A 23,459-nucleotide genomic window follows, 5' to 3' on the forward strand; every position below is an offset into this window, starting at 1 on the left:
CTGGGGGTTAGGGTTAGGGGGCGCAAATCCACAGGTTAGGGGGGCGCAAATCCACGGGTTAGGGGGCGCAAATCCACGGGTTAGGGGGTGCAAATTACTTGCCTTGCCCCAGGTGCTGACAACCCACGCTACGCCACTGCCCCAATAGACCAAACTCTTGTCCCTGTAGAGGGGAAATGGGGCCAGTCGCAAGTCAGCTGATCACACATTCAAATCCAGCATTGGGGCCAAAGGGGAGCTCTATCTGGCACATTCTCAGAAATGCCTGAAGAAGGTAATGCTGTGGTGTCCCAGTCCAGACTAGGGAATGTGGCCCTCCATCCCTCTCTATCTGGCCCTCAGAACTCTGACTTGGCCAAGCTTCCTCTTCCCACTCCTCCCTGAGTTCTTTTGCCTGGCTGAAATGTGATGGTGAGCTGTCCTAAGGCCTCTTTTTCCTTGGATGGAGGATAGAGAGAGGGGCAAGTTTAGGCATCTCTGACTTCACTGTGCAGCTGCAGGGAAGCCTGTGGCACAAAGGTAAGTGACATCCATTGTCCTCCTGCCTCTGGATTGTCCTTGGCCTGCCTCTCTTGGGCCAAAGGAGACTCCCCACTCTGGCTACCTCCTTCAAACGCTGGAAAAGGAGCTGCTCTGGAGTGACTAGTATTCTAGGTGGTGAAAAACACCATTTCACCATTTCACTCAACTGAGAGGAGGGAGATTCAGAGAGGTGACATTTGCAGCATACTTTTAAAGCACTTTTGTAAAGCACTTTTAACAGTCCTTTGTTAATTTTTAAAAAAAGAATATTTCAGTTGAAAAAAATAAAATGGAAAAAAGTGAATGGGTTTTAAAAAAATAAATAAAATGGGAGAGGAAAATGCATACATTATACCTCTATATGTGCAAACAACTACAATGCTTATATAAGTATTATTATCTGAATACATACATGGTTATTTATAACCTACTATATATATTTTACTCACCTGATGGGCGGGAGATTCAGAAAGGTGACATTTGTAGAATACATTTAAAGCACTTTTATACCACTTGAAGAGTTTTTTGTTTAAAAAAAAATTAAGACTATTTCAGCTGAACAAAATGAAATGGAAATAAAAAGTGAATGGATTAAAAAAAATAAAAAGGGGAGAAGCATATTATACCTCTATACAGTGCTTTTTTTCTGGGAGGATGCAAGGGGTGAATCTAACAGGAGAAGAGTATTTTTTTTATTTTAAAAAAAAAGTTTCTTCTCTAGTATGGCGAACTCAGTTCTGTTGCTACCACCGATGGCGGCCTCATTTCCTGGGAGAGACAAAATGGTTTTGAAGCAAGAGTCCCTTAGACAATAAAATTTAAACAAGGATTTGAGGAAAAATCACCTTTATTTTATATAGCTATACAGCCAGTCCCCAGTCCCAATGGACTGAGGGGCAATGTATGCAATTCAGACCAGACTATTTATACACTTCGAAAGGCAAGCCCCTCATGACGTAGGAGCAATTAAAACCCAGCTTTTTTACATAATTTACGACTCAGGATGCACAGGATACAATTTGGTAATCAACCAATTCTGAAGGCTCTGATCTTCAAACAGTCTTTCAACTTCCCATTTGATGACTTGTCAACTTCCTCTAGTGGTTCAACTGGTCAGGTCAGGTGGGCTTAGTTCACTCACAGTTCACTCTTTACAAGTTCCTAGGCTGGAGCAGCATAAACTTTTTACCTCTTGGGTGAACTGCAAATTACTGCAGAGGGAAAGTTTCCCTTTTCACATCCCTTTGTTTTCAAGCTTAGATACATCTGCAATCTTGGTTGTTTTCTGCTCAATTTAGTGGTTCAGAATAAATTCTATTTGGCTCTTCCTTCAGTTTCAGGGCTTTTTCTGTGGGTTTCAGACATGTGGTTTGTATATTTATATATGTGTTTGCTTGGTACATTTGTGAACATTTATTTTATCTATTTTATCTTGGTACATTTGTGAACATCTGTTGGTACATTTGTGAACATCTCCTGCCAACCTAGCAGTTCGAAAGCACATCAAAGTGCAAGTAGATAAATAGGTACCACTCCGGCGGGAAGGTAAATGGCATTTCCGTGCGCTTCTCTGGCCACATGACCAGGAAAAACTGTCTGCGGACAAACGTCGGCTCCCTCGGCCAGTAAAGCGAGATGAGCGCCGCAACTCCAGAGTCGTCCGCGACTGGACTTAACAGTCAGGGGGTCAGGGGTCCCTTTACCTTTACCTTTTATTTTATATATAAGACCTTAAAATTCTCATAACAAATCCATACTGAATCCAGGAGTTAGGAGACTCAGGCATGCAGCCTACCCTCCCGCCCACAAACTCGTAGAATTGGGGTGACGAGCCTCACGGCCTCTTGGGCCTCCTGTCAAAAGCCTTTTTGGTATCTTACAACCACACTCCTAATTGGAAGAGAGAGTTTCTCAGCTGTGCAATTATGTTCAGGGACATTCTCCCTTGGATGGAACCATGCCAGTTTTGAACAAATGCACTTGATCCTGGTGGAGATGAGGTAACACAAGGCAGATAGTCCATTAGCCGGGGCCTTGAATATAATGTTTTGTGCCAGCCTTAATTGGAGAAAGAAGGGCATAGCTTGCTGCTTCTAAGTAGTCCTGAGCTCATGTTAAGATGTCTGAAATGCTTGCTGCATTCATTTCAGGCTGCCAAGGTCTCTTTCTCAAGCACTTCATTGTAATAATGTTGCAAGCCACGTCCGTCCCCCCCAAAAAAGGACTGACCCCTTTCGGCAGGAAAGTCATCAGAACCAGCTTTGCCTTACTGACTCAGCTGCTAATCCCTATTTGCTCCCTAAAACTGATACTCCCAATCACAATTACTTCTTCCTTTAGGGTTGCTTGATATAATTGACTAAAGGAACTGTGTAGAATTGTGCTGTAGCATTTAGTTCACAATAAAAAAGAATGTCCAAAGCCAGAGAAAGGAGAGATTAGGCAAGAGAGCTTTTGCCTAAAGGCTAGAGGAGAAAAACAGAAGGCCAGTCAAACACATAGCTTTGAAACAGTGAACTGTAGAATCATTTCAGTACAAATTCCTCACATAGGCAAAGTTTTGAAATCCTAAAGAGACAGATAAAAATACCCCTGAGGAAAAGAAAAAAAAAAGCAGCTGCATTTTTGTTTTACGTACCCTTCTAAATATAACATACAATGAAGCAAAAACAACTTTAAATTATCACACGGCAATTTTAAAATAATTTTCTCTTCAAAATCGAGGTCATCAGTACAAATCTTCATTGTCGCTGCTGAAGAGGATAGGATAGGCTGTTCCTATGTGCTGCCTGTGGCGGTAAACGACAATCTCCAGTTCGTATTCCTCTATTCTCACCCTCTGGCGCGTCACTCTTTCATTTGCTTGCAGAAAAATCACAGTATAAAGGGCAAACTCGAACTCAGGGCTGACGCCAATGAAGCTGCTGCCCACGGGCTTCACGAGCCCCTTCCAGCTGAACTGAAGGCTTAAAACCTGGTCGTCCTCATCAGGCTGAAAGCAAACACACAACACATTAGAACAGATATGCCTTTTAAATTATGACTGAATCAAACCAATGGGATTTCTGGGGCGAGGGAAGGAAGCAGGTGAAAGTAGGGGGTGGGGGTGGGCTTTGCTGGCACTTTCCCAGCTGAGCATGGCAGCAAAGCCCATCTCCCTGAATGCTCAGATGAAGTGAAGCCATTGGTTGGGGGGGTGGAACTGGGGGGGAAACACATGTGAATGTAATGCATCATGTCTAAAATCCACTTAGGATGTGCAAGCCCTGGATCTGGGGCTGGATGAGGGCCCATAAACAGACTCTGAGTCCTGGCAAGATGGAGGTGCTGTGGGTCAGCGGCTCCTAAGTCCAGGCACTTGGCACTTGCACCCACAGAAGACTCTTCTTCTTTCAATAAGGCTTTTAAGCGGAAATCTTTCCCAGTCTGCATCTGTCCTGGAATTGTTGAGAAGGGGTGAAGTTAAACTAAGTGGTTGTGTTTGCTTGTGCAAACTTCGCCCTCCTCCTCTCCTCCTCCTACTGTATGTGTCCCCTAAATCTGCTTTGAAGGGTTGGGGGGGTCCCAGAATAGGTTTAGGGGGCACACAAGGGGACTGGAAATTGTTCCCCATGCTACACATGCAGTGGCGTAGCGTGGGGGTGCAGGGGGGCCGGCCGCACCGGGCGCAACATCTGGGGGGGCGCACTCGCATTTGCAGCTCTCTGCCCCTACCTGGCTCACTCACTCTCTCTCACTGCAGTGCTGGCTGTGCGAATCCGATCTGAGCCGCCGGGTCTTCGCCCACTGTGGAGGGGAGGGTGCCAGGCGTGTGGTGCGGTGCGGAGAGAGAGCGAGGGACTATCTGGGGGAGGGACAGCGCAGCGGGGGAGGGGGCACAAATTACTTGCCTTGCCCTGGGTTAGGGGGCGCAAATTACTTGCCTTGCCCCGGGTGCTGACAACCCACGCTACGCCACTGTTTTTCTTTCTTATCACTTGCCATCCTGGGCTCCTTTGGGAGGAAGAGCAGGGTGGATATTGAATGAATGAATGAATCTGATGCAAGTATAAACCAAGAGAAATCAGAAGCAAGATGCTTAGCAGGCTTCTACCTGGAGACGCTCTGGGTTTTTAAAAGTACAGTGGTACCTCAGGTTAAGTACTTAATTCGTTCCGGAGGTCTGTTCTTAACCTGAAACTGTTCTTAACCTGAAGCACCACTTTAGCTAATGGGGCCTCCTGCTGCTGCTGCTGCACTGCCAGAACCTGATTTCTGTTTTTATCCTGAAGCAAAGTTCTTAACCTGAAGCACTATTTCTGGGTTAGCAGAGTCTGTAACTTGAAGCGTATGTAACCCGAGGTACCACTGTACTCTTCCAATATCATGTCCTACGTGTGTTGCTTATTTGCTAACCCAGGCGTAGATTTGTGCACATAAACAGTCGCAGAATGTGCTGTATATTACACACACACACACACAGAGAGAGAGAGAGAGAGAGAGAGAGAGAGAGAGAGAGAGAGAGAGAGAGAATTGTTTCTTACCCTGTTTTTTTTCTTCCTGGCTACATAGCCCTTGTAGTCAATGTGCCTAAGTTTTTCTTGAAGGTAAAACTGCACCCAGTTGTGCAGGCCCAGGATCGCTTTACCTCTCTTAGTTTCCCCAACAAATACATGTTCGAATCCGCAAGAGTCAGGTCTGCAAAGCAAATCATGTGGGGTTGGGGGTTGAGTGGGGAAAGGACAAATAGTGCCATTAAGCCATGAAGAATTTATTTATTGCAAAATAAAAGGAAAATGTGGGTTTTTCCTTCTTTTTAAAGATTAAAAATGAAATAATAAAAACCCCAACACAACTCTTGATAAGGTTGTAAAGGGTAGGTAGGAATTTCAGGAGCAGCGCAGAGTGTCTGACCCAGAGGTGAGTGAGAGCCTTGGTCACAGTGTTTTGCTCTCCCTCTTCTCTGTAACAGCCAGTCCCAAACCAATTTAAAATATTTGCCTGTTGTTTTTTTAATTAGAACTCTGAAGTGCAACACTTAAAGTCAGATGCAAAACAGTGGTTCCCCGCAGACCAACACTTGCCAAAAATTAAGGAAGAAAGTGCCTCTGAACATATGCTGAGCTCAGAAATTGGTGGTCAGAACCAGAACCAAGTTCACAAAACTACGGTAACTGGAGTTCCCTAGCAAAGTTTGTTTTAGAAGCCTAATTTAGGGAGGGTTTTTTTATATATATAGTAGCTGCTGTGGCCAGCCTATTGGGAGTCCTATCCCCTGGGTCTTGCTGACCCATTGCAAATCATCCTGAGATCTGCCAGAAGATTTCAATCTGCTTTCTGAGCATCTCTAGTTTAGACACTCTAGAAAAGCATAATGACCCGATAGCAGGTTCTCAACAGCTCATGATTCATCTGGCCAACTTCACTACATGAAATGTCTGAGAGTATTCTATCTATTTATGTGTGTATGCAGTAGACACAGGACTTTTCAGTGAATGTCAGGTCAAATAAAGCAATGCATAGAGATTCAACGTCTACAAACTCTGAGGAGTGGGCTGAAATTGCATTTGCGTGTCAAGGTCCCCAGGGCCACCCCAATAACTCACACATCACACAGAATTTTTTGTTTAAGATTTTTAGCATAATTTTGGCCACAACTTTATTGAAATACAAATTTGTGAGTGGTTGCTTAGGCATTGGTTGCGACTATCTGCCCCCACCATGGGGGACAGACTGACATTCCGCACGATGCGAAAGTCAGAATGGGGGAATACACCTGGGGGTTACGCAGAGCAGGGAACCTGCCCTCACCCCAAATGCAACCAGGAGCTCATTGCTATGGCCCGAGCCCCTTGACAGAGTGGACAAGCAATAGTTAGCCCCCAATTCCTTTAACGGAATCCCTTGCAGCAGCAGCATTAGAGGGGCAGGCACTCAACCACTTCCCCTCAACCAACCAAACCATAAACCAATGCCTAACCGCAACCTTACAAGTTGTGACGATTTGCTACGCAGTAGGCAAAAACCAAATGGCCCAGCCAATCAGCCAGATGGACAAGATTCCTACCAGGCCCCTGCCCCAAAAGCAGACGACCCCATGACAGGCATAGCAAGGTCAAAGCAAACAACCCTAATTCTAGGGAGGGGGGGACGGGCAATCCAATGCATGGGCGAAAAGAGGAAGCCCTAGCCTCGTGCAAGGAGTTTTAGCATTTCTGGCTGTCAATCAACAAATGGCAACATTAACTTCTTCCCAACAACAAGGGAAGCCCCAATCGCATCAGTGGCCAACAAACAATTAGCCCGCCCCCAACTTTGGAGTGTCCTGGCGGCCCCCACCACAACACATGCTCTCCGTGAAGGAGAACACGCTTTGCAGCAATTTACTGAACTTTCTTTTTTCGTAGAAAAGCAATCCTCACCAAAAGACAAAGTAGGGATGGTGATTTGCCAGGGACAAGCACCATCCACGGGGCCTGCCCTTGAACAATAGAGATGACTGGCATATATGTGTTACATGCAGAAAAAGTGATCTGTAGGTTTTGTCGAGACAAAGGGCCCGGTGTACTGCAGCAGACTGTCTGGTTTCATTGCAAGGAATGCAGCTTAAAATCCCTACTATCACTTCTTCTTCTTCTTCTTCTTCTTCTTCTTCTTCTTCTTCTTCTTCTTCTTCTTTGCCAAACCTTTATTAGGCATTACAAGTACAGTGGTGCCTCGCAAGACGAAATTAATTCGTTCTGCAAGTCTCTTTGTCTAGCGGTTTTTTCGTCTTGTGAAGCAACCCTATTAGCGGCTTAGCGCTATTAGCGGTTTAGCGGCTATTAGCGGCTATTAAAGGTTAAAGGGATTAGCGGATTAGCTGCTAAAAGGCTATTAGCAGTTTAGTGGCTTAGAAAAAGGGGGTGGGGAGTGGAAAAAAATCTCAAGGCTCGCAAGACATTTTCGTGTTGCGAAGCAAGCCCATAGGGAAATTCATCCTGCGAAGCGCATCGAAAAACGGAAAACCCTTTCGTCTAGCGGGTTTTCCGTCTTGCGAGGCATTCGTCTTGCAGGGCACCACTGTATGGGCCATCATATATCATAAACATCCACATATAAAATTTTAAAATATAGACAAATAAACAGCCATGTAAAATACGTAATAACAAGGATTTTCATTAGAATTGCTTCCTGCTATGTAGTGCCATTCGCCACTCTAAGAGATAGGTAAAGGTAAAGGTACCCCTGACCATTAGGTCTAGTCACGGACGACTCTGGGGTTGTGGCACTCATCTCGCTTTATTGGCCGAGGGAAGTGGCGTACAGCTTCCGGGTCATGTGGCCAGCATGACTAAGCCGCTTCTGGTGAACCAGAGCAGCGCACGGAAACGCCGTTTACCTTCCCACCAGAGCAGTACCTATTTATCTACTTGCACTTTGACATGCTTTCGAACTGCTAGGTTGGCAGGAGCAGGGACCGAGCAACGGGAGCTCACCCTGTCATGGGGATTCGAACCACCGACCTTCTGATCGGCAAGCCATAGGCTCTGTGGTTTAGACCACAGCGCCACCCGCATCCCACTCTAAGAGATACTATTGACAGAAACTCAGCCACCCTTGCACTTCTGGGTTAATGTCAGACAGATAGAATCTAATATTTTCACTGTGCAGTGATGTTACATGTTTACGAAGATAGTTGTACAAGGGATATGTTGTACAGTGTCCGGCACATTCAAAGAACATCCACAATGTCTATCATTTCTGGGGATGTTTGAATATCTGCCCTTGACAAAAGCTGAGGGGAAAACATTCAGTTGGGCTAACATAAATGCCTTGTGTTGGACTGGAATTATTAATTTTGAGATTCTGGGCTGCATCAATAGGAGTATAGCATCTAGATCAAGGGAAGTAATAGTGCCACTGTATTCTGCTCTGGTCAGACCTCACCTGGAGTACTGTGTCCAGTTCTGGGCACCACAGTTCAAGAAGGACACTGACAAACTGGAACGTGTCCAGAGGAGGGCAACCAAAATGGTCAAAGGCCTGGAAACGATGCCTTATGAGGAACGGCTAAGGGAGCTGGGCATGTTTAGCCTGGAGAAGAGGAGGTTAAGGGGTGATATGATAGCCATGTTTAAATATATGAAGGGATGTCACATGGAGGAGGGAGAAAGGTTGTTTTCTGCTGCTCCAGAGAAGTGGACACAGAGCAATGGATCCAAACTACATGAAAGAAGATTCCATCTAAACATTAGGAAGAACTTCCTGACAGTAAGAGCTGTTTGACAGTGGAATTTGCTGCCAAGGAGTGTGGTGGAGTTTCCTTCTTTGGAGGTCTTTAAGCAGAGGCTTGACAACCATATGTCAGGAGTGCTCTGATGGTGTTTCCTGCTTGGCAGGGGGTTGGACTCGATGGCCCTTGTGGTCTCTTCCAACTCTATGATTCTATGATTCTAAGTGACCCTGCTATCTGTTGCATTTAAACCATAGAACTTGGGGGAGCCAATTTTATTCGATGTTTTGTTTTTCAATGTCTCTTAATATAGTTTGAATATTCTGATAAATATATTGCTCACTTGAATTATAAAAGAGTTCCAAGTCAATACCAATAGATCTGATTTTGCTATGTATGAGTTGGAACCATCAGGATTTATAAGAGTCCTTAAGTAAGTCAGAGAGCAGATTGGCAAAAGCTCTTGCACTTGCACTAAGAACTTCTGTTGGAACAGACCAAGGACCCTAATAATAATAATAATAATAATAATAATAATAATAATAATAATAATTTATTTCTACCCCGCCCATCTGGCTGGGTTTCCCCAGCCACTCTGGGCATCTTTCAACAGAACATTAAAAACAGAATGAAACTTCAAACACTAAAAACTTCCCTAAACAGGGCTGCCTTCAGATGTCTTCTGAAAGTCAGATAGTTGTTTATTTCCTTGACATTTGATGGTATGGCGTTCCACAGGGCGGGCGCCACTACCGAGAAGGCCCTCTGCCTGGTTCCCTGTAACCTCACTTCTCGGATAGCTGTTTATTTCGGATAGCTGTTTATTATCATCTCTACTTTCCCATGTAAACATAGGAGATTGATATCCTCCTACAGAGTGTATTTTCTTACTCTTTAAGTCCGAGCTGCAAAGTCTGTACAATATTTGGATATTACATCATTCGAGCTATGATAGAGTCTATTAAAAATCAGCCATACCCTTTTCCTCCATCCCTGGAGTAGAGGTGAAACCAAATTGCATAGAGCTGAGACTTGAAATCCTTCAGATCTGGTTTAGTCCAGGTTTTTTTAACTAAATATTGATGGGTAAGCTGGAAGAGATGAAATTGACATGAATGGGGGGGGGGGTAAAATCTTAACATATACCGTATTTTTTGCTCTATAAGACTCACTTTTTCCCTCCTAAAAAGTAAGGGGAAATGTGTGTGCGTCTTATGGAGCGAATGCAGGCTGCGCAGCTATCCCAGAAGCCAGAACAGCAAGAGGGATCGCTGCTTTCACTGCGCAGCGATCCCTCTTGCTGTTCTGGCTTCTGAGATTCAGAATATTTTTTTTCTTGCTTTCCTCCTCCAAAAACTAGGTGCGTCTTGTGGTCTGGTGCGTCTTATAGAGCGAAAAATACGGTACCTCGAGTTTCAGAGTGTTTGCAGAGTTTCCTGCAGAAGAAAGGTTCAGAAAGTGGTCCAGGAATCAGCAAGTTTTTACATGAGTAGAATGTGTCCTTTTATTTAAAATGCATCTCTGGGTTATTTGTGGGGCATAGGAATTCGTTCATCCCCCCCCCCCAAAAAAATAGTCTGCCCCCCCCCCAAGGTCTGAGGTATAGTGGACCATCCCCTGCTGAAAAAGTTTGCTGACCGCTGACTTAGATGGAACTACAGCAAATTTTTGATTTGCTGTAGACAGTACCGGATTTAAGGATACACTGACTATAGCTTACTTAGTTTTCTTTTAAATCCAGTACTGTCTATAGCCAATCAACAATTTACTTACAGGCTAGTTCCATCTTCTTAACACTTCAAAAGAGCAAAAATGTTTTAACTAGATGCAGCATTTTGAACATGAGCTTAACTCTTGGGTGCTTATTCAAAAACAAAGCCCAGGGGATGATAGATAGACGCTAGATGATAGATAGATAGATAGATAGATAGATAGATGATAGATAGATATAGATAGATAGATAGATGATAGATAGATAGATAGATAGATAGATAGATAGATAGATAGATGATAGATGATAGATAGATAGATAGATAGATAGATAGATAGATAGATGATAGATAGATAGATAGATAGATAGATGATATAGATAGATAGATAGATAGATAGATAGATAGATATAGATAGATAGATAGATGATAGATAGATGATAGATAGATGATAGATGATAGATAGATAGATAGATGATAGATAGATAGATAGATGATAGATGATAGATAGATAGATAGATGATAGATAGATAGATAGATGATAGATGATAGATAGATAGATGATAGATGATAGATGATAGATGATAGATAGATAGATGATAGATGATAGATGATAGAGATAGATAGATAGATAGATAGATAGATAGATGATAGATAGATAGATGATAGATAGATATAGATAGATAGATGATAGAGAGATGGATATAGATGATAGATAGATGATAGATAGATAGATAGATAGATAGATGATAGATAGATATAGATAGATGATAGATAGATGATAGATAGATGATAGATAGATAGATAGATAGATAGATAGATAGATAGATAGATATAGATGATAGATAGATAGATAGATAGATAGATAGATAGATAGATAGATAATAGATAGATATAGAGAGATAGATGATAGAGAGATAGATATAGATGATAGATGATAGATAGATGATAGATAGATAGATAGATGATAGATAGATAGATAGATGAATGATAGATAGATAGATTGATTAGATAGAGATAGATAGATGATAGATGATAGATAGATGATAGATAGATAGATAGATAGATAGATAGATGATAGATAGATGATAGATAGATAGATAGATAGATATAGATGATAGATAGATGATAGATAGATGATAGATAGATGATAGATAGATAGGTAGATAGATAGATAGATAGATATAGATAGATAATAGATAGATAGATGATATAGATAGATAGATAGATAGATAGATAGATAGATAGATAGATGATAGATAGATAGATAGATATAGATAGATAGATAGATAGATAGATAGATAGATAGATAGATAGATAGATGATAGATAGATGATAGATAGATAGATAGATAGATAGATGATAGATAGATAGAGATAGATAGATGATAGATGATAGATAGATAGATAGATAGATAGATAGATGATAGATAGATAGATAGATAGATAGATAGATAGAGATAGATAGATAGATAGATAGATGATAGATAGATGATAGATAGATAGATGTTCATTTATATTAGGTTCATTTAGGTTAAAAAATCCCAGGACCTCTGGTGCTGCTGAACTAAAGCAAAATATTGGCATTCCTACCACTCCTGTACTCACTTTCATCACTTCAGTTTCTAACACTGCATCGAGAAAGCGGTTATTTTCAGCTATTTCCTCTGCTGTCACTAGCTCTGCCATACCAGTTGATGCCTCGTAGTTGTCCAATAGGGAAATAAAGGCTATAAGAAGAAATATATCCCTCAGATTAATTTGGTATGTGGAAAGAAAGATAAGTTTCATTTCATAGAATCATAGAATCATAGAGTTGGAAGAGACCACAAGGGCCATCGAGTCCAACCCCCTGCCAAGCAGGAAACACCACCAGAGCACTCCTGACATATGGTTGTCAAGCCTCTGCTTAAAGACCTCCAAAGAAGGAGACTCCACCACACTCCTTGGCAGCAAATTCCACTGTCGAACAGCTCTTACTGTCAGGAAGTTCTTCCTAATGTTTAGGTGGAATCTTCTTTCTTGTAGTTTGGATCCATTGCTCCGTGTCCGCTTCTCTGGAGCAGCAGAAAACAACCTTTCTCCCTCCTCTATGTGACATCCTTTTATATATTTGAACATGGCTATCATATCACCCCTTAACCTCCTCTTCTCCAGGCTAAACATGCACCCCACTAGTCACTCTTCTATGTTATGTTACGTTTATGTTCATTTATGTTACTTACACAGTGCGCACAGTGTTGACTCACTCAGGCTGCATCTACACAAGGGCGTCTTACCCACAGAGGCTAGTGGTGCAGGGCACCAGGGCACCACGTTCTGGAGGGCGCCAGGGAAGAGGCGGAGGCTGGACGTGGTGCCTCCTGGCATCAGCTCGCCGCCCTTGCCCACCTCTGCCATGCAGCGCCGAAGCAGCACCACGCCCGGAGCCTCCGTCTGCTATGGCCACCGTGGCACAAAGTGGCCAGCTGCGCCGGGAGGCATCACATCCAGCCTGTGCCTCTTCCCCGCTGGAGGAGCTGCCCTCCAGCCGCTGCCCGTCTCCTCCAGCCCCGCCAGCAGCGCCATCCTCCCTTAAAAAATCTGGGAAATGGGGGGGCTTTGCACCACAGCGCCAGATGTGCTTAAGACGACTCTGCATCCGCACTTAAATCATTTAAAGAACACTGCCCCCCCCCCCCCGAATCCTGGGGTGCTGGGAGTGACAGCTCTGTGAAGGGTAAACTACGGTTCCCAATATTTTTTGGGGGGGGTCATGTATTTTAAAGCTGCAGTGTGGACTCAGCCATTGTCTCATGCCACATGCCCTAAGTAAAAAGTTTGCCTATGAGTTGCAGGGGACTAGGGCCATCAGGAAAAAATGGCCTTTGGGCTATGGTTGTATAGCAGGAAACACCCCCCCCCACACACACACACATCATTCAGTTTGTACAGACTTCACACACACTCACACTCACACACTACATACGCTACACTTCTGTTATAAATCCATAGGAAATCAACCATACATCGGATTTGCACTGTTCCACTTTTATTTTACTCCATGAAGGAAAGACTACAAAATGGGGAAGGTTTGATACAGGGCGCCATAATCCCTTCACCATCCCAGCACATCCACAGGAGCCCTGCCCAGTTGCTATGCCAACCCTGATGATCCCAGACAGAAGACAATCAAAATCACAAAGAACTTGCATATGGGAGTGGATTCAGCATGATCAGATTTCCCTCAGGGGGCAGGAAACTGGGACTACCTTTTGTCTTCAGAAAATGACTCATGGGGAGGGGTAGAAGGGAACCAGCCAGGTGACAGGACACTCAGGTTACCACCACAACTCCTCCCTCAACCCTTCCTTTCTGTAATATATGCATGATGTTTCTGGGGGTGGGCTTGACCTAGAGGATGGGAATTTCAAAAGTTTTTATAAGGTCTTGCACACCATTTTCTGGGTCTTTTCCTCTCTCCTGCGAGTGAGGGGAACACCCTGCTGCAACAGTTCAATAAAGGCCAAGCCTACAGGCTGCTGATTTGCTCCAATTTACTCTGGTTGGTGTCTTTACTTTTTGTCCAAGGGAGCCCTCGGATTTTTCCGGTAACAGTTGCAAACTTTAAGTGCTATAAGCAGGACTAGGTGTTTGCTGTACAGCACGTAGCACACTCTGTGAGAAAGATCCCGGAAATTTCCACTCCCATACAGTGGCCATGACTCAGGGCTCCTCCGCTGCTTTCAGTGAAAACCTTCTCTTTTCTTTTTACCTTGTAAGTGGAAATCCTCCTGCTCCTGGTGTGTGGGTGTGTGTGTATTATGGGATGTGAAAGTGTGGGCCATGGGATGCAAGGTTTCTGTTTGTGGGAAAATAAAATCCTGCGATCTTCCGACTGGAATAAACCAGCTACTTGAAGTATGCAGCCATGTTTTGTAACAGGCAAATCTCATGTGTATTTTCCTGCACACATCCACTAATAAAACGTATGTTAAAGTGATTTTCTACCGACTGAATATATCAGTGGCTCTCCTAATTTGTAACCCTCCTGGTATGGTTATATTTATATATGGGATTATTTATATCGTTTTAATTGGCATGGTTTTCTCCAAAGAATCCTGAGAGTTGTAGTTTAGCTGTTTGGGCAATCTCATAGCCCCCCCTCTCTCGGAGTCTGGGTTTTTGCTAATAAAAATCAACATTAATAATAAATTAATAAATAATAATAAATTTTTATTTATACCCCACCCTTCCCAGTTTAAAAAACGGGCTCAGGGCGGCTAACAGCAAATATAAAACATTGATTAAAATGCAGCTTAAAAACAGCATAAAATACAACATAAATGCAGCATCAATGACAATAAAATTTTAAAATTCAGGTGTCATGGGGGGGGGGTAATCAGTAAACACCAAATGATCATCAGGGCTAACTGGCCAAGTTGGTCCTACTAGGGCCAGCAGGAAGACCAGGGAAGAGTTTAAATGTGGGGTCCCAGAAAGGGTTTCTTCATAGAAGAGGAAAGGAAAAAGGGAATAGAGAATCAGGCTAATTCAAATTGCAGGCCAGGCAGAATAGCTCTGTCTTACAGGCCTGACGGAGGTCATCGGTCCCTTTACCTTTACCTTTACAGGCCCGACCGAAGGAGGTTAAATCCTGAAGGGCCCTAGTCGCGTGGGACAGAGCATTCCACCAGGTCGGAGCCATCACTGAAAAGGCCCTGGCCCTGGTGGAGGATAGTCTGGCTTCCTTAAGGCCCGGGACCTTTAAGCTGTTATTATTCATGGACCTTAGGGTCCTCTATATTAAATATCTCCCTCAAATGGAAGAAGGGTGTGCTGTACAGTTAAACTGCAAGGAAGGAGCCTTACTTGAATAAGTTTCCGTGTTCTTCAGACGTTGCTCATTTACGCTGCAAAACAACGGTTCAGAAGCGCTGTCTCTGGCCGCATTACTGCCCTGCGGTACATAGCCAGCTTTCCCCTGTAAGCAAAATGTGGAACTATGATGGATGTTTGCTGCAGTTATAGGTGAGGCATCTGAAAAGTTATTTTGCTTGTTGACTCCAGCCCCTGACAAACTTGGGTTATGGGGGAAAATGTAAAATACAGATAATAACTCCCCATATCTTTTACGTAAGCTCTGCTCCTATGCTTTACTCACATGTTCCTATGTGGCAAGCAGCCCAGCCTACAGGCTCACATGGTTTCAGCACAGGTGTCTACAAGGAAGAAGCCTTCAGTGGCGCGGCTGAGTGCCCAAAATGGCCTCCCTGCGGATGTTCACGCCATATGCACAGACACCAGAGGGTGGAGATAGTTGGATAGGGTGGGTCTTCCTGGCACGGCCAATGCTCACTTTTTGGGAGAACACAGGAGAGCTAAGCATAGTTGTTGGTACTAAAGGGTTAAGAGGTAACAAGTCGCTCTAATCACTGAGCAGCTGGAAGTCATTAAGCATCCAGGAATGTGAGTTAGTTTGTATAAATAGTCAGTTCACCCGTGTGTTTCCCTCTGCCCTCTTTTTTTGACTGACTCGCAGACTCAGTTTGTGGCCATGGGCATGTTTGCTGATATGAGTTAAGTTTAGAGTAAATTTTTCTTTATGCCGGAGATAAAAGCATGTGTGCTTTATCGCCAGGGTTTTTCTTTTGTAAATAAAGTTTTTTTTCCTGAGTTCCAAAGTGCTTGCTCCAGGATTCTTCATTGAAAGGTACTGACTCTCCTGCCTTCTTCAACCGCTGCACGAAATTCTCTGCTGAGATAAGATTTATGGCGTTGGAAGCGCACTGGACGTTTACTTAACATTAAACTAATTAAAGTTTAATGGACAATAGTGACACATATAACTGATACCTGTAAGGAAATGGTATAGTCTTTTCCAGGCACAAAGCGGTTCACATCGGCATCCCAGAGCTCATTGAAAAGCTCGGAGAGTTCGTGATTCAAAATCTGCCTGCAAATAAACATAGACAGACAAGCGTTTTTTTCAAAATCAACACAAACATGGATCAGATAGCCAATTCCTGGCTTGGGGAGAGCAATGGCATGTGGTTGGAGGAGCACACAGAGAGGACTACCCTGCCCCAAGGGCTGTTTCACACAGGCTGCTCTCGTGGGGTGAACCACCGTGGGTTTGCCCCCCTCCTGCAGCCCAGCAGCAGTGACACCTCTGCACCCTTTCAGGGCCTCCCTTCAAAAGCAGAGAAGGAAACCGAAAGCACCCCATCAGGAGCTGTGCAAATGTGCTGAAAGTGCTTTTTCATGCTTATGCAGAATCAGCTATACAGTGGTGCCTCGCAAGACGAAAAGAATCCGTTCCGTGAGTCTCTTCATCTAGCGGTTTTTTTGTCTTGCGAAGCAAGCCCATTAGCGGATTAGCGCTATTAGCGGTTTAGCGGCTATTAGCGGCTATTAAAGGCTTAAGGGATTAGCGGATTAGCAGCTAAAAGGCTATTAGCATCTTAGTGCCTTAGAAAAAGGGGGTGGGGAGTGGAAAAAAACCCCAGGAATCGCAAGACATTTTCGTCTTGCGAAGCAAGCCCATAGGAAATTCGTCCTGTGAAGCACCTCCAAAACGGAAAACCCTTTCGTCTAGCGGGTTTTCCGTCTTGCGAGGCATTCGTCTTGCGGGGCACCACTGTATTTGGAAACAGGGAATGCAGAGAACAAATGATAAGCTCAACTGAGTCTAAACTCTTTCCTCTGCTCTTAACTCCTATCGTTTGGCTCAAAATATGTTCCTCAATATGGCTTTCTTTTTTCTCTTTTGCAATTGGCAACCTCATTTGCCAATTGGCTGTACCTCATTCCACTTATAGCTTCTTGCAGCCTGTATGAACTTAGAGCCTTGTTGACAACCAAGCAGCATGTGAGTTCAGACTTCGTGTCAGAAACATGGACGCAACAGAGGTGCAGACCCTCTCCCCCACCCCTCCTGGAGCAGAGCCTTGTCTGGACATCAGCCCCAAAGACTTTTCTTAGCTAGGACAAGAATTGTGCCAGGAGACCAGTTGTGAGGAACCTCTCATCTGTGGGCCAAATTAGGCCACCACACTTATGAGGTTGTACCGCCAGACCACTTCTGGTGAGCCAGGCATGCCTTTCCTGTACCGGACATTTAAGCCAGTAGCATAACAAAATCATTCAAACACTGATGGGAATTGAATTTTTCTTTGACACCACAGCTTGAAGCTTAAGCCTGCTGACATCATATGATGGCAGGGGAGCGACAGGAGGGTAGCTCTGCCCACTTGTCCATGTGGCCTGCAAAACGTTGGCCTTCCAGCAACCAGAGGGGTCTTCCCAGCCCTGCACAAGACTAACAAGCCTGACACAACGAACAGGCCTCTTCTTCACTTCCACAGACCTGTTTCCAATCTCCAAATTCACGAGAGGCTCATCAAACATGGGGTGTATTTTCTGCTGCATCCTTTTCAGGGGCATCATATATGGCACTGTGAATGTTCCTTCAAATCTAGCATAACCCCTTTGCCAGCTTTTATCATCAGTCAGGTGTAAGGTGTACACAATAATATTTTCTCTCAGAATGTGAGAAATTCGTATTTAAAGCAAATGTGTGAAAACTCATTCCGCCGCTCCCCACCCCCCACCCCCGGCCCACCCCAGTAACACCATCTAAAAGTACAGGAAGAACTGAGAACTTTGAGGGGAGGCAGAATCAGAAATGGTGAGTACCAACTTTGGACAGCTTTTGCAAACCCAAGTACAGTGGTGCCTCGCAAGACGAAAAGAATCCGTTCCGTGAGTCTCTTCGTCTAGCGGTTTTTTCGTCTTGCGAAGCAAGCCCATTAGCGGATTAGCAGATTAGCGCTATTAGTGGTTTAACGGCTATTAGCGGCTATTAAAGGCTTAAGGGATTAGCGGATTAGCTGCTAAAAGGCTATTAGCAGCTTAGTGCCTTAGAAAAAGGGGGTGGGGAGCGAAAAAGAAAACCCAGGAATCGCAAGACATTTTCGTCTTGCGAAGCAAGCCCATAGAGAAATTCGTCCTGCGAAGCACCTCCAAAACGGAAAACCCTTTCGTCTAGCGGGTTTTCCGTCTTGCGAGGCATTCGTCTTGTGGGGCACCACTGTATAGAAGTCTCACCCCCCAACTAACTTCATGGTTTTCTCTGACTCACATATATAATGACTTTTCACTCATGTGAAAACAATTCTCATTGAGCTGCAGTCCCATAGGCAGAATATAGAATTATTTGTGGTGTGATATATTCAGAATCGTGACACTACTACACACACACACACACACACACACACACACTATTGCTTCCTTTTCTTGCTATTAATTTTTTACTGGTGTCCCTACAGTGGAATGTTGACTCCATTTCTAGTACAATCTTATACATGTCAACTCAGGCAAATTCCCAAGTAAGCATGTATAGAATTTGAGCCTTCTAGGACAACTTTAGCGGCATAAGGAATCAAAAGACAGTCACAAAAGGTCATGATAATCTGAAAGACAAAAAGGAGTTTGGCCGGATGTTCCAATGGCACATCTTCTACAAATGCTAAAAATAAGTTTGACTTAAAATACTGTACACCTGCCTTGGTCTAATTGTTTAAATAAGGAAGAACAATAAATTACCTATTGACTTACCACACAGAAACAATCAGCTCTTGTCCAGATTTGCCACAGCATAAACCCAGTTTTGAGCAAGCAAGTTGCAAATTGCAGGGAGGAAAACTGATGACAAAAAGAGGGACACCCTAACCCTAATCCAGGGGTAGCCAATGAGATGCCTTCCAGGTGCTGTTGGACTACAACTCCCATCTTCCCTGACCATTGGCCAAGTTGCCTGCAAGCTGGAATCCAAAAATATCTGAAGGGCACTGTTGGTTACCCCAGCAATAATGACACACGGCGTAGATATTGCACGAGGCTCTGAAATGCATTTTTAAGTGTCTAACGTGAAAATGTTCCCAATCTCTAGGATGTTGTGAAGAAAGACTCTCCTGAGACCATTGCAAACTTGAAAGAAATGTGCTGAGGTCCCTAGGTGCACTTTAGCTAACAACAAAAAGAACTACAACCACATCATTGAGATTTGCTCTGTGACCATGAGATCGTAATGGTAAATAAGAAAGTGAAACCTTCTTCTTCCCAAATAGCCCTTGGAGAAAAGAAAAGTAGTCTCCTTCTCTGGAGAATTTATTTATTTTGGAACTTAATATTACTTTCAAATTTCATTTCTTCTTTTTCAAACAAAGGAAGCTTAAACAGTTTTGAGATTCCAGGAAAGGGAATCCCATCATTCTGTTAAAACAAGTTACATTCTTGTCTGATAAAAAGTGTCTGCAGTAAAGTCCCACAAAGAGCTTTACAAACTCTATTGACTTCTTTTTCTATGGCACTTGCAATCAACCTCCCCTTAAAAACAATATAATCAGCTCTTTTGCCTCTAATTTTCCATACAATTGTACCTAGATATTGCCTTTTAAGCGGAACAAAAGAGCTGCATCCTTAATTCTGTGCTGGGTTGCACCCTGAAACCTTCAAATTTAGTCCCCAAATCTTGATTCAATATCTAGACTGTAGGCTCTTCTGCTTCTAGATGAGACATAACATTTGCTGAACGACACAACAGGCCAATCTTTGCAAGGGAAACAATTGATTTTCTGTGAACTCCTCTCAAAACCATTGTTTGAATTCAGCAAATGACACAATAAAAACCCTGCTCTGTCTATGTAGAATGAAAGTCTTCCTTAATAACTTGATGGACAGCAATCCTGTGCTTATCAGCTCAGAGATAAGTCTCAGTGATTTCAACAGAATTGCAGCTTGTGTGGTGTCATATTTGCACCACTGAGCAGATAGTAAACTATAAATTGTTGAGTAAGTTGGGGAAAAGTCTCAGAAAATGCATGCCTTCTTTCTGGAAAATTACTGCCAGAGTATAAACATTAGAAGCCGGCAGATAGAAGGCTCATTTCAGCATAAGAGTTCTAAAACCCTAAGATCTACTTTGCAAAAAGCCACAGCAGAGTTTTCTTTTCTTTTAATAAAGCCTGGTTATGCACCATCATGATATTATTTTGCCTTTAAAGCTCTTTTTAAACACCTGTAAGATTTCTTAACATCGCAATATTTCAGCCATGGTTACTGGCTCTAAATAAATGCCTACGTGCTCTGTGGCGGTACTTTAATTTCCTCCCGTTTCAGCCTTGTTGACTGAACTGTAACAATTAATAGTACTATTCTATAAACAGAGCTGCACTTCGCTAGGGAAAACGAAACTTCAGTTTAATTGTACAGTACACACAACGTAGAAGTTAAGTAAACCGTCTGTTATAGTTGGGAATACAATTTGCATTTGCTAAGCATAAGATGATTTGCTGGCGCTTATCAGAGACATTGCTACCTAGGATGTAGTTTCTAAGTGCATTGCATGCTGATTAGATAATAAATCTACACTTTTCCTAGTGTCCCTGGGACCGTACCTGTGATTCTTCAAGCTTAAGTTGTTCCCAATGCACAGGGCGGCAACGTAATGCCAAAACATGCAAGCCTCTCTTACCTTTGAGCCATGTTGACCATATGCTGTTTTTCTCCCCCAAGCAAACTGACTCACAGTGAGCTGAATGCCCCTTTTGAAGCAGCCCTGGACCTTTGCACTGCCTCCAGCCTGGTTACCGGGAGCTGCCTCTCAAGGTGATTGGCAGAGTAAGGAAGTTGTAGAAAGCGACACGTTGCAAAGAGAAGGAAGTAAACCGAATGAACCTCAGGGTTGGGCAAACAGTGACAATATGTGTTCTCCTCCAGGTTCCCACCAGATAGACAGAAACACATCAACAGGAGCTAAAATGACTCACGTTGAGCTTCGGAGCATTTCCTATTATTATAGATGCCTTTGGTGGTGCTGTGGTCTAAACCACAAAGCCTAGGGCTTGCCGATCGGAAGGTCAGCAGATTGAATCCCCGCGACGGGGTGAGCTCCCGTTGTTCAGTCCCTGTTTCTGCCAACCTAGCAGTTCAAAAGCGCGTCAAAGTGCAAGTAGATAAATAGGTATCACTCCAGCAGGAAAGTAAACGGCGTTTCTGTGCGCTGCTCTGGTTCGCCAGAAGCGGCTTAGTCATGCTGGCCACATGACCCAGAAGCTCCATCGGCCAGTAAAGAGAGATTGAGCGCCACAACCCCAGAGTCAGTCACGACTGGACCTAATAGTCAGGGGTCCCTTTACCTTTAAGCTATAAGGCAGAAGCTATAAAAGAAGGCAGGAAGACAGTTAATGTGCCTATCTAAGCTGGTGGAGAGTTTGTTTGTTTGTTTGTTTAAATCATTTTTGACAAGGCTCCCAGAGTGGCTTGAAAGAGATCAATAAGTAGGAGAAAACTGGATGTGAGATGGTTAGACCAGACACAACAATGTCTGCCTGAAGAGAAGTGGCCGTCTGCCTCACTTTTGACTGCTATGGTGATCCGTTCTCTCCTGAAAATTGTTTGCTTATTTATTAGTTATTGCATAACTGGCTAAAAAAACACAAGGCACCGTATTAAAGCATACCTTTTAAAAGAACAATAAATATTTTTAATTTAAAACACACAAAGAGAGAGAGAGAACCCTGCCCATAGACTTACACTTTAACTAAACAGATTTAAGGATAAGGGAAGATTTAAATATCCCAGTTAGTCAGTTGGAAGAGACTTGTGAAAACAGGCATGCCTTCAGGGATTTCTTTAAAAGTGGAAGGCACTGGGTCCTTTTCAATACCTGGGGTCAGTGAGTTTCAAAGACGTGGGGCTGGTAAAGCAAAAATACACAGGTATGAGAAAAGTAGGTGCAATCTTTGGTCTAGGGATGCCAAGTTCCTCATGCCCCCAAGTTATTTGCAGCACCCACACAATCTATAATCCTTCACCTTCCTCCCCCTTCAGTCCAGATTTACGCTCCCTGAGGAAAATCCAATAAGTTTTTGTGTTTAAAAAAAAAATTAAAAAACTACAACTAACTCCCCGTCGGCATTATCTAAAGTCTGTATTTACAAATCGAAGCCCCTGCCCAAAAGTGACATAACTAAATAACTGGTATCAGAGGAATCCAGATCTAGGAGGACTTTGAAGTGAAAATAAAGAGGAAAAATACACAGAAGCAACAAATGGCAAGTAACAAAGGCGGGACTGCATTTTACTTGAACAAAGTACAGGAGGGGTATTGGGATAACAGAATCAGTTACCGTATTTTTCGCTCTATAAGACGCACCAGACCACAAGACGCACCTAGTTTTTGGAGGAGGAAAACAAGAAAGAAATATTCTGAATCTCAGAAGCCAGAACAGCAAGAGGAATCGCTGCACAGTGAAAGCAGCAACCCCTCTTGCTGTTCTGGCTTCTGGGATAGCTGTGCAGCCTGCATTCGCTCCATAAGACACACACACATTTCCCCTTCCTTTTTAGGAGGGAAAAAGTGAGTCTTATAGAGCAAAAAATTCGGTATTTATGGAAACCCTTTCATTTGCAGAATAAGCAGTATCTAACAAGCGAGTCTTGGTTAAACAGGAGACTTTACCGAGAGAGAGAGAGAGAGAGAGAGAGAGAGAGAGAGAGAGAGAGAGAGAGATGTAGGCAAGAAAATAATAAAGTTTTTTATGGTAGGAAATGCAGAAACTTTGGTTCTAGTCTGACTAGTCTAGAGAAGAACAAGGCAGCCATGCTTGCTCCTTTGTTCTCTTGGAGGATAGTGAAAGATGACCTCTTGATCTGAGGTCAGAGAGATAAGTTGGAGAAGGAACTGGCAAGCAGGATGCAACCGAAGATGTCTCAGTCTAAACAACAAGGAGATAGAAAAATAAGCTGATAGGTTAAAGGTATGTGACAGTCTGGTAACATGGATGTGCCTCACTCTATCTTTCTTAAAGGTAAAGGTAGGACCATTAGGTTCAGTCGTGGACAACTCTGGGGTTGCGGCTCATTGGCCGAGGGAGCCTGCGTACAGCTTCCGGGTCATGTGGCCAGCATGACTAAGCCGCTTCTGGCAAACCAGAGCAGCGCACGGAAACGCCGTTTACCTTCCCGCCGGACTGGTACCTATTTATCTAC

General features: G+C 43.6%; 1 protein-coding gene across 1 annotated transcript; it reads right to left on the reverse strand.

The window, feature by feature from the left end:
- Positions 1-2,948: 2,948 nt before the first annotated feature.
- LOC310677727 (poly(U)-specific endoribonuclease-like) lies at positions 2,949-21,211 on the reverse strand. The gene is made up of 7 exons (XM_083440944.1): positions 20,941-21,211; positions 16,260-16,359; positions 15,276-15,387; positions 12,033-12,154; positions 9,695-9,807; positions 5,046-5,199; positions 2,949-3,514 (listed from the first exon to the last, which is right to left on the reverse strand). The coding sequence occupies exons 1-7, from the start codon at positions 20,958-20,960 to the stop codon at positions 3,251-3,253; spliced, it is 885 nt and encodes a 294-aa protein (XP_083297070.1). The 5' UTR covers positions 20,961-21,211; the 3' UTR covers positions 2,949-3,250.
- Positions 21,212-23,459: the final 2,248 nt, after the last annotated feature.

The sequence above is a fragment of the Podarcis tiliguerta genome (assembly GCF_965153285.1).
Source record: "Podarcis tiliguerta genome assembly, chromosome: 5".
Lineage (NCBI taxonomy): Eukaryota > Metazoa > Chordata > Lepidosauria > Squamata > Lacertidae > Podarcis > Podarcis tiliguerta.

What these genes read in the sequence shown, in the direction of transcription:
- LOC310677727 (XM_083440944.1), bottom strand. Translation starts at nt 20,960, where the DNA reads ATGGTCAACATGGCTCAAAG. An exon ending in ACTATACCATTTCCTTACAG is followed by an intron (nt 15,388 to 16,259) that starts GTATCAGTTATA and finishes TTTTGCTTACAG; the next exon opens with GGGAAAGCTGGCTATGTACC. An exon ending in TAGAAACTGAAGTGATGAAA is followed by an intron (nt 9,808 to 12,032) that starts GTGAGTACAGGA and finishes CATCTCTTCCAG; the next exon opens with CTTACCCATCAATATTTAGT.